This window comes from Acromyrmex echinatior, chromosome 4 (genome assembly GCF_024713525.1).
Source record: "Acromyrmex echinatior isolate Ae372 chromosome 4, ASM2471352v2, whole genome shotgun sequence".
Lineage (NCBI taxonomy): Eukaryota > Metazoa > Arthropoda > Insecta > Hymenoptera > Formicidae > Acromyrmex > Acromyrmex echinatior.
In genome coordinates, this window is record NC_141855.1 from 8,460,494 (window position 1) to 8,472,002 (window position 11,509).

General features: G+C 29.8%; 3 protein-coding genes and 1 long non-coding RNA gene across 9 annotated transcripts; 1 reads left to right on the plus strand and 3 right to left on the minus strand.

The window, feature by feature from the left end:
- Nucleotides 1-547: 547 nt before the first annotated feature.
- LOC105152446 (odorant receptor 13a-like) lies at nt 548-3,445 on the minus strand. 2 transcript variants are annotated; one of them, XM_087405547.1, is made up of 6 exons: nt 2,900-3,445; nt 2,255-2,606; nt 1,953-2,180; nt 1,669-1,782; nt 1,442-1,597; nt 548-819 (listed from the first exon to the last, which is right to left on the minus strand). In XM_087405547.1, the coding sequence occupies exons 1-6, from the start codon at nt 3,151-3,153 to the stop codon at nt 799-801; spliced, it is 1,125 nt and encodes a 374-aa protein (XP_087261673.1). In that variant the 5' UTR covers nt 3,154-3,445; the 3' UTR covers nt 548-798. The 2 variants fall into 2 exon arrangements, with proteins under 2 accessions (XP_087261673.1, XP_011065056.2); XM_011066754.2 differs by lacking the exon at nt 548-819 and adding an exon at nt 1,015-1,191 and having other exon boundaries at nt 2,900-3,283.
- A 684-nt stretch (nt 3,446-4,129) lies between these two features.
- Nucleotides 4,130-6,852, minus strand: LOC105152542 (odorant receptor 13a-like). Its single transcript, XM_011066902.2, has 6 exons — nt 6,503-6,852; nt 5,686-6,037; nt 5,185-5,415; nt 4,901-5,014; nt 4,669-4,824; nt 4,130-4,281 (listed from the first exon to the last, which is right to left on the minus strand). The coding sequence occupies exons 1-6, from the start codon at nt 6,754-6,756 to the stop codon at nt 4,225-4,227; spliced, it is 1,164 nt and encodes a 387-aa protein (XP_011065204.2). The 5' UTR covers nt 6,757-6,852; the 3' UTR covers nt 4,130-4,224.
- A 361-nt stretch (nt 6,853-7,213) lies between these two features.
- LOC147909927 (uncharacterized) lies at nt 7,214-7,672 on the plus strand. The gene is made up of 2 exons (XR_015544856.1): nt 7,214-7,304; nt 7,405-7,672. It is a non-coding gene; the product is annotated as an uncharacterized LOC147909927 (long non-coding RNA).
- A 90-nt stretch (nt 7,673-7,762) lies between these two features.
- Nucleotides 7,763-11,415, minus strand: LOC105152445 (odorant receptor 13a-like). 5 transcript variants are annotated; one of them, XM_087405543.1, is made up of 7 exons: nt 11,201-11,414; nt 11,028-11,104; nt 10,407-10,758; nt 9,790-10,017; nt 9,078-9,191; nt 8,858-9,013; nt 7,763-7,918 (listed from the first exon to the last, which is right to left on the minus strand). In XM_087405543.1, the coding sequence occupies exons 1-7, from the start codon at nt 11,279-11,281 to the stop codon at nt 7,868-7,870; spliced, it is 1,059 nt and encodes a 352-aa protein (XP_087261669.1). In that variant the 5' UTR covers nt 11,282-11,414; the 3' UTR covers nt 7,763-7,867. The 5 variants fall into 5 exon arrangements, with proteins under 5 accessions (XP_087261669.1, XP_087261670.1, XP_087261668.1 ...); XM_087405544.1 differs by having other exon boundaries at nt 10,407-10,450; nt 10,634-10,758; nt 11,028-11,413; XM_087405542.1 differs by having other exon boundaries at nt 7,763-7,914; nt 11,028-11,415.
- Nucleotides 11,416-11,509: the final 94 nt, after the last annotated feature.

The following is an 11,509-nucleotide window of genomic DNA, read 5'->3' on the forward strand; positions in this document are numbered from 1 at the left end:
ACGACATATTTGGTTAAATGCCAAAAATTCGAAAACAAATTTCTATTATTTGACTGACAGTATTCTTTATTTTCATATTTCTGGTATTATTTTTCTATTATTTTATACTGTTTATACATGTATAGCTTTCAATGAGAGAATTTTTAACGGCGTTACAAATAACATCTAATTATCTATACGACGTGTATGATATAGTCTCTTTATACAAACTAAGAGATCGAAAGAGATCGCGAATGGTGGAACCCTCCATGACTTATTAAATATTTTAATCGCTACATGCACAGATTGCGTGCAGTATTATCGATAAGAAAAAAGAAGTTTCTGGGTAGTTAATTCTCTCCCTTTCAAATTCTCGGGAGAAATAGTGGAATTGTGCGTTATTTTCTTTAAAAATTCATGCAACAGCAGATAAGGCAGACAGTAACATGCAAATGTATACAGGACATAAAACCTCAGTGATCGCAATAAAAATTTTATTATTAAGTTGTATTTCCATGAATAAGGAAATATTTTTTGAAAAAAGGAGAGATGGAAGCGAAAGAAATGCTTCTTTTTCCAAGATTTTATTTTCCCAGTATTTTTTCTTACGAAATATGGTAATTGCGAATGCGTTTGCAACTTATTCTCTACAAATACGTAAACCGCACAATTTTGGATAAAACTCTTGTGCATATTATGTATATGTTACGTACAATAATCATGATGAAGTAAGCTAGAAGCAGAAGACGAAGAACGAAATACTGAGTAAAGTTTTATATTGCAGTAGCAACGATTTCTCGCAAACGACAAGCATAATATTTATGCTAAGCTATAAAAACACTGGAAAATGCAAAAAGCTTACGTTAATTTTTCAATAAAGTCTATTTAGGCATTATAATATTACTTGAACGTTACGAAAATCTAAAATAATATAAGAAGAAATGGAAGAAAAAAAATTTCATTTTATTAGAATTTTTATTATATTAGAAATAATTGCAATATTATTTAAATACTACATAAAAATAATAATAATAATTTTCTTGATACTATTGAGATTCTTTATTATTCATTTTATGATTTTATACTATTATTTTATGCTCCTCCTCAATACTATCATGGTACTGTCATAATATTATGTCGATACTCAGTTTTTTCAAATATTTAATTCATCGCTAATAGGACGGAAATATATGATGCCGATACCTTCACAATCTATAATATTATTGATTGTAACGTATTAAGTATGTGTAAATGCATGACATTATAAATATTAATAATAAATCAGTTAAACAAAATTAACTTCAAAAATTGTATTGTATTTTTTTTCAATTTTTAATAATTACGTAAAAAATATATTTAGTTTAATGTTAATATTTTAGTATTAAGAAAGTTTTTTTAATATATTTTATATAAACCTCGGATCTGCTAAATGTCTCTAAAATTTATATTGTAGAAATCTTACACTAGCAAATCGTTCTAAAGAGAGATCCATAATTTTTCCAATTGTGATGGTCAATCGTTTTTGTGATCTTAAGATCATATATAATATCATTCGTTTGTTTTCGATTGTGATATCGTACCAAAGAGAATTGTAAGCTGCATCTCCAATCAGTTTGCTCTAGAAAGGAAAGATTAATTTTGGATTTTTGTATACTAATTAAAATCATTAACAGGGCTTACAGCGCTAACCTTGGCATTCAAATATTCACCGGCGAAACAATATATAAATGCCTCGAGATTCATCGTAATGTAATAAAGTACTGACCTCACCAAAATTGTTGCTCCGCCAGGTGTACCAATTGACTGTAATCTCAAACGTAGTAATTTAGAAACATTCTGTCTTGTTTTATGATACCGAATAATATATACGCGTAAAATTAAAAATAATTTATTGATATATAAGCAATTATTTTAAATAATCTATTTTAATAAAATTTGTGATCTCTAACGTGATGTTTTCCAACGTTACTCACGGTGATAATAATGAATCCTAGACAACATATAATGATAATGTCCAAAACAAACAGCATTAGCGCTATGTACGTATAAAGGTTTTCAATGTTCTCCGAAAACATGATTATCTGTTGATGCTTTGTTATCAATGTTTTCATCGTTATCCCGTTCATGGTATTCGTATTTTTAGAAAAAACTTTCAATAACCAATCGTAAAGGATATCAATTTGACCACCGATGTGCAGTATCTAAAATATTGTCTTAAATGATAGGAGCTACAATTACTACAATTCTACATCATTAAATGGCGTCATGAACTTACCAAAATAATGATGAGCGAATTTACTGTGGAAATTCCACAACCGCACGTCATTATATGAAAAAATTCGAGGATCGTAACGCACACGTAAATAGGAAACGTATCAATCTGGAATGGCAGCTTCAACTTCAAGATGTGTTCCCGCGCGGACACATTCATTCTTTGAACATTACCGATGTTAACAGCAAGCACGCCGCAACTGTACAAAGTTACCGCAACCAGTTGAAGACCGATAATCCAATTTGAGATGCGGTGTGAGAGTTTGGCTTTGTTGATCGTGATGCGCAGACTGCAATCAGTTAAAACGCAGTTCTTCCAATCCATGGCCATCATTTGTAATATGTCAGAGAATATTCTAAAAAGAATTAGATAGTCAGTTCATATCATTATTTACATTTTTCAGGTAAGTAAATATTATTATACAAATTAAACAATTAGTAAACTAAGTATAAGAAAGGTATAAGAAAATAATATTATCTACACGTATCTGTCAAGTTATATCATTTGTACAAGATAATAGATTTTATACGTAATCTTGTATCTTTCTAATCATTCATACAATTCATTATTGAAATACTCATTATTTAAATATTTTACAAGCTATAATACGAAAAGAATTAAATTTATAATACTGTTGATTTATCTTACTGTTGATTCGTCCACAAAATAGCAAGTCTGATGAATAATAGACTGTATGTCATGGCACTGCTTACACCATCCATAAAATCGGAGAAACTATCAGTGTAAAAATGTATCGCTACGTAATGATATTGAAAAAATTGGACTGTGCCATACATCACGATCCAAAATAATCGAAATAAAACGGTTGATGATAGATATGGCCAAATACCGTAAGCGTGAAGACAGATCTTTACCGCGCGACTGATCGTACTCATCTCCATGTTTTCCGTAAATAACAAGAAACGGACCGAGAATCACTGAAGTTGTACATGTGCCACCAGACAATTTTGCTCGCAGAAAAATCTGGGAAGGCGGAGCTTTCAAGAAAACCATAGCTAAACGTCGACCAATCAGACACTTGATAAATATTCTATCACTACATATCACAAACTTTGACGGACCACGTCCGACGATTTCATCGACGATCACAGCTTAGTACGTAAAAAAAGTTAGAGGTACCACTTCTCCCTTTGAATAGTCAAGTTTCTGACTACGGACAATGCTACTACGTGTCTTTTTTAAAAATGCAACAACCTTGGGAGTGCAGCTTCCATGACTCACCGCACGACGCGAAGTTGAATAGTTTTGTTGGGGGTGTGTAAACGGAGGAGAACATAAACATATCGCTAGGGATGTTTTTCCGGAACGTTTTGTGCAAAGCATACAGTTCGTGTTGTAGAAGAAAATTGAAAGAAATAAGACGAAAATGGTAGTACAATTTTTAGTGATTCTTTTTCCATTGTCAAAATGTATTATGTCATAAAATATTACCTACTGTAATATCTACTTCGTATTATTGAGTATAAACTTCTTTCTGATCAAACTGAAGGTATAAATTCAAAATTATGTAGTAAAGAAGAAAAAATATAATTTGATGAAGTACGAACGTTGGATACGAAGTTGCGCACGACAGTTATAAAAAGTAATTCAAAACTTGAGGATTCAAGACGAACTAAAAGTGTCAAGAGAAAGCGAAAGTTTTTCAATACCGCTTTTTCATCATAGATGAACAAACTAAAGCTAGGAAAAAGAAACTTAAGTTGATTTTGTCTTCATAATATCTCAATAATATCTCAAAAAATATTAAAACAAAAAAAGCTTTAATAATAATTTTTGGACAATGCTACCATCCTCGTGTTAACGATTATAATAAACCTTTCTTGGGCAAGAGAAAGTACAAATAAAAAAAAACTGAAATAATGTTTTAAACAAATTTTATACATTTATTTTTGTTACTAAATTCTACTTTCGGCATTATTGTTTCATATTCATATTAATTACGAATATATTATTTATCTTGAATACATTGCTATTAGCACTGACATATATGACAATGATGCCTTTATTACCTAAAATATTATTGTTTATGATCATAATAACATATACACGTAATATTTAAAAATTAAATAATACAATAATGTAACAAAATTTATAATTAAGTAATAATAGTATAACAAAGCTATATATAATTATGTATAATATAATAGGATGTAAACATCATTATGCCAATATCTACAGTTCAAATTATTATTTAATTAACACGAAGAAATAAGAATATGAATTCTATTTCGAACAAATATATATTATTTTTATATAAGAGAGCAAATTTCTGTTTTAATATTAATCAAAATCTTCAAAAAAATATATAATAAGACAATTATAATAAGATATGTTAGAAATATTCGAGTTTCATAGATCGACAAATGCTAAAAGAAATAATACAAGTAAAATCTTACACTGGTGAATCGTTCTAAAGAAAGGTCGATGATTTTTCCACTCGTGATTGTTAATCTTTTTTGCGATCTCAGAATAAGAAAGAGTACAGTTCGACTTTCTTTGGCTGGAAAATTGTACCAGAGAGAATCATACGCCGCACTTCCAATCATTTTGCTCTGAAAAGAAAAAATAAGAGATACATTCGATATGTCAGTGAATTAATAAAACTATCGTTTTTCTCTTGATGTTGACCTTAGCGCTTAGATGTTCACCGCAGAAGCAGTATATAAATGCCTCGACGTTCATTGAGATGTAGAATAATACAGATTTTACCAAAATAGCTGCGGCGTTGGGTGTGTCAAGCGACTAAAATTTCGTACATGAATATAATAATAATTTAATATGAATTAGCTACACATTCATGTGTATGATAGTTTCATACGTCTTAAATATTAATAATTATTACAATTTTTTTCCGACTGGATATGTGATATTCGCAACAACAGGTAATCGAATGTCATTTTAGACATACTTACGGTGGCTATAATAAATCCTAAACAACATATAATGATCGTGTCTGATAAGAGCATCATCATTGCGATATACGTGTAAAGCGTCTCGATATTATCTGCAAATATTATAATGCGCTGGTGCTTTGTAATTAACGATTTCATTGTAATTTCATCCATTGAATCCGCCGAATTTTTGGAAAAGATTTTTGTCAACCATTCTCGAAGAATGTCTATTTGACCGCAAATATGAAGTATCTAAGATTTATAGTTTTATAATCTTTTTCTCAGGAACATGAGAAATTATTTTTTAAAATTAAAAAAATTATTTTTTAAAGACATATCGAAGACAAATCTAATTTAACAAATTATTTTATATACTTGTAAAATGTTATTAAAATAAAATATTTGTATGCGTAATAATTACTCACGATCTTATCTAACATAAAATCTCTAATTAAAAAAATCAAAAGTGTATAATTTACCTTGTATTTAATTTTGAGTAGGCGCATCGCAATTCGAACTTACCAAAGTGACGAGAAGTGAGTTAATAATCGTAATACCGCAGGCGACTAAAAATAGGTGATAAAATTGAACCGTTTGAACAGTTGTGTAAATAAAATCTGTACTAATGTTGAATGGGAACTCCATTTTCAGAATAAGTTCTCGCGCATACGGCTCTAATTTCTCGGGACTATTTGCATTAGCGGCGAGTACGCCAACACTGTAGAAAGTTGCAGAGCCGATTTGCATGCCAACAATCCATCTCGAGGTGCGACGTGCAACATTCGCCATATCCGTCATTATGCGTGAGTTATAGCAATTCGAAGTATGAACTTGCCAATCCTCAGACATCATTTGCAATACATCAAAAAATATTCTACGGAAGGTGCACCCTTAATCTGTTAATATCTGTTTCATGGTTGTTACAAAATTGAATTAATTTCAAAAATATATTTCATTAAAATATCAAAAAAAAACAATCATTCGTTAATATATATACTTATGTATATTCACAAATCTTAAACAAATAAATTAAATAAAATGAGAAATCAATTGATTATTATTCGATATAAAAAGGCTACGCAATTTGCGGGTTATATTTCTGTGTCTTGATAAATTATTATGCTACGTTTCGTGAACATTAGCATTTAATGATGTATCAAGACAAGAAGATGACCAGCTATCGGTGATAATATAGCTTCTTTAAAGAAAACATGAAAATCTCAAAAGCTGTTATTCAATATTTTTGATAATTTCAGCAAATGTTAATCATCATTAATAATGAGACGGGTAACAGGATTTACGTATGTTATTTCGCAAGTATTTCGCAAGTATTTCCTACCGTTGATTGGTCCAAAGAATAACAAGTTTAATGTAAAGTAGAGAAGATGTCATTGCACTGCTCACTCCGTCCATGTACTCGGAGAAGTCGTCCATATAAATATTCATTATTACGTATCCGTACTGAAAGACTTGGGCCGTGCTTAGCACTATGATCCAATACAATCTGAACACTGTAGTGGATGGTACATATGGCCATACACCGTAAATGTGAAGACCGAATTTAATCAATCGACTAATCGTAGTCATCTCCATATTTCTCTTTGACGATGCAGAACAAATCAATTGCGATGCGTCGAATAATTTTATTCATACTAAATCTTGTTCGCGCGTTGACAACCGAAGGCAACCCATGATGTCATCGATCATTGACCAATCATAACTTATTAAATATTTCTGTTACATTGTACAAAAAAAAGAGGAAACAAACTAAAATTGTTATTTAATGAATATGTGGACGATATAGGGAGAGTCCCCTTCTTCCAAACTTTCGATCATGATACAGCTATACACTCTTTTTAAAAATTTAATAGGCAAAGGAAAGGTGGAGCGCAGCTTTCAGAAGAACTGCTCGCTACCAGGTCGAAAGTTTCGCTGTTGGGGATGTATAAACAGAGGAGGACGTAAATATATCTCCGAGGGTATATTTCTCCGGAACGAGCTTTGCGCGAAACTTATAGCTCGTATTGCAAATAGTCGCAAATTGGAAGAAGCACGATGAAGATGGCAGTATATGCCAGAATGTCTGACAAAAAAGTACAAAGTTTATCGGTTTTGAGTGATCCTGTTTTTACAAACAAAATGTACATATTATAAAATATTTTCTACTGTAATACTTCTCTCTCTTTCTATTTTACGCTGAATTTAAATTCCTTTTTGATAAAATGGATATATAAATTTAAGATTACGTAGTAAAGAAGAAAAATTATGTAATAAAAAAAGAAAAAATCATTTTGATAAAACGCCAACGTCAGATGCGAAATTGTGCACAACTATGAAAAGTAATTCAAGATTTGAAGATGCAAACTGGAAGTGCCAAGAGAAACCGAAATTGCTAAAGATTTTCAATACCGTCTTTTTATCGTAGCTAAACAAAAAGCATTAGAAAAAAGAACTCTGGTTGTCTTTTTCTTAATGGTATCATGAATGGTATCCGTCAAAACAAGAAAAATATTTCATTGTAATTTACTATTATATTATCTTTTCCTTATGCGACAGAAAGTGCAAATCATAAGATGAAAATGGAATAATAATAATAATATTTAGAATAAATCTTATACATTTATTTTCATATTACTAAATTCTACTTTCTGCGCACTATTGTGTTTCATATTATTATTATAATATCAATACATATTACTTATCTTCAGTACATTGCCAATAACACCGATATATATGACAACGATGCTTTTACTACCTGGAATATTATTGTTTGATTATATGCAAATGTACGAAATGTTAAAAATTAATCAATATAATAATATGAAAAGGAATATAATTAAATAATAATATAATAACGAATGGAAGCTATAGAAAGTAATTTGTGTAATATAATAAGATGTGAAATTATGAACATTGTTATGCTAATTGCAGTTAAAATTATTATTTAATTAATATGAAGAAATAAGAATAGTGAATTTTATTTCAATTCAATGTGTATTGTTACAATTGTATAACAAAAGAACAAACACTCACTTCGATATTAATCAAAACCTTTAAAAAATAATATTTGTATATACAAGAAAATAATGATAAATCTTTTGCATAGGGTCAGATTGGACTAAATTGAGAAAAAAAGTCTTGTATCATTTTACGATTTTAGCAATATTTACTAAGATATTAATTGCTAAAAATTGTCGAAAATTGATCTTTAATAATTTTTTATTTAAATACTATCAATTTTACAGAAAAACTGCAGGAGATAAAAATTATTTATTTTCTTTTTATAAAGTTTGAAAAATTTTTTGAGAATTTTTTATCAACTTTTTACATTTTTTATTTTTAACAAAATGAAAAAATACAGTATTAAAAAATTTTTAAAAAATTCTCAAAACTTTATGAAAAGAAAATAAACAATTTTTGTTTCTTATAATTTTTCTAAAGTTGATAGTATTTGAGTAAAAAATTATTGAAGACTAATTTTTAACAATTAATATCTTATTAACTATTGCTAAAATCGTAAAATGGTAGAAGATTTTTCTTCTTAGTTTAGTCCATTCTGCCCCTATGCGAAAGATTTATCATTATTTTCCAGACATTTTGTATATGTATATATAAAGTCTGTTAGACGGAGATATTCGAGTTTCGCATTATAAGATAGACAAATGCAAAAAAATTATCGCAAGTTAAATCTTACACTGGTAAATCGCTCCAAAGAAAGGTCGACGACTTTTCCGCTTGTGATTGTCAATCTTTTTTGTGATCTCAGAATAAGAAACAGTATAGTTCGACCTTCTTTGGCTGGAAAATCGTACCAGAGAGAATTGTACATCGCATTTCCAATCATTTTGCTCTGAAAAGGGAAGAATCCGAGATATTTATGAATTAATAACTGCCATTTTACTCTTGATACTAACCTTGGCGCTGAGATATTCGCCACAGAAGCAATATATGAATGCCTCGAGGTTTATCGAGATGTAGAATAATACAGATTTCACCAAAATCGCTGCGGCATTCGGTGTGTCGAGTGACTGAAATTTCCATATTTATATATAAGCCCATTAGTTGACAAGTGACATAAGTCCAAAATTAGGAAAAATGCGTTTATTATAGAAGCATTAAGAATGTTTATTTTACCTATCAATTTAATTTACTTGTATTTTGTTTTTATGTTTATAAAAAATAAAAATCAATTTTACATCATAAAGTGATCGTAAAAGTATCTGGAATAGTGATTTAAGTCTAGTTTTTTAACATTTTAGGTTCTATATTATCATAAATACAATTTTTTCAATTTGTTTTCTTACAATAAAGTTACATTCTGTTCTTAATTTTTTGTAAAATTATTACACAAAAGTCCACTTACAATTAATATAATATTAAGAAAGGGAACTTATGCCACTTGTCAATTAAGGGGCTTATATATAATAATTTAATATATGCTAGTTGCATGCATACTCACACACACACACACACACACACACACACACACACACACACGCACGCACGCACGCACGCACGCACGCACGTATAATGATTTCAAACATCTTTAGTAATCAATAGCTTTTTGACTCGTTACGCAATATTAATATTGTAATAATGGAACATTATTTTGAATACATTACTTACGATGACAATAATAAATCCTAAACAACATATAATCAATGTATCTGATAAGAGTATCATCAATGCAATATACGTATAAAGAGTCTCAATATTTTCTGCAAATACTATAATGCGCTGATGCTTCATGATCAAAGATCGCATAATAATTTTGTTCATCGAATCCGAATTTTTGGAAAAAACTTTTGACAACCATTCTCGAAGAATGTCGATTTGACCACAGGTATGAAGTATCTAAGATTTATTTTAAAAAATAATTTTTCATTTTCTGATGAAGAGAGATTATAAAGCTATAAAGCTATAAAGCTATGAAGTTTATAATCTCTCTTTTCCAGGAAAATAAAAAAATATTTTATAAAGTTAAATTTTTTTAAAGACATGATAAAAAATATAATTTAGCAAATCATTTACTTATAAGATGTTACTAAAACGTAAGATGTTACTACACGTATCATATGTTTATATGTAATTTAATTTATTCGTAGTCTTAATTAATATATGATCTGAATTAAAAAGATCAAGAAGAATATATATATATATATATATATATATATATATATATATATATGTAAAATTTCTAATCACTTTCAATTTTGCAGATGTATCGTGCAATTTCAACTTACCAGAGTGACAAAAAGTGAGTTAATAATCGTAATGCCACAGGCAACTAAAAGCAGATGATAAATTTGAACGAATTGTACTGTCATGTAAATAAAATTTGTACTAATATTAAACGGCAGCTCCATCTTCAGAATAAGCTCTCGCGCGTACGGCTCTAATCTTTCAGGATCGTTTATATTAGCGGCGAATACACCGGCAATGTATAAAAATACAGCGACCACTTGCGTACCGACGATCCATCTCGAGGTGCGATGTGCAACATTCGCCGTGTCTGTCATTATATGTGAGATATAGCTGTTTGAAGTGTAGTCTTGCCAGTCCGTAGACATCATTTGCAATACATCGAAAAATATTCTATGGAAGATTAGTGCACCATTCGTGTAAATGTCTACTTTTTCGATTTTGATTAATTTCGAATTTGATGCGAATATTTTATTAAAATATCAAAAAGAACAGGCAACTTGTAATATTATACGCACTCGTGCGTATATTCTCAAATTCTAATTAAATCGATTGAATAATATTAAAAATTGATTATTTAATATTTTTTTGCTAATAGTTTCGGCAAATGCCGATAATGAGATGTAACATAATTTATATATTTTTTCACAAGCACGCCCTACCGTTGATGGGTCCAAAGAATAACGAGCTTAGTATAAAGTAGAGTAGATGCCATTGCACTGCTCACTCCGTCCATATACTGAGAAAAATCGTCCATATGAATGTTCATTATTACGTATCGGTATTGAAAGACTTGGGCTATGCTTAGCATTATGATCCAGTACGATCTAAATACCACAGTGAACGATGCATATGGCCATATACCGTAAACGTGAAGGCCAAACTTGACCAATCGACTGAGCGTGGCCATCCCCATATTTCTCGTGAGCAACAGATCGCGTTACAGAATATCGCGTTGTAGAATAACTTTATTTATGCTAAAACTTGATCACGGATTGATAGCCGAACGCGACCCGTGTCGTCGACCATTAGCTAATCAAAACTTGTTTAATATTTTTGTTACATCGTACAAAAAAAGAAAGAAAAAAAAATGCAACTATATAATTTTAAAAATAATGGAGCGATTGCAACTGTAATTTTAGAA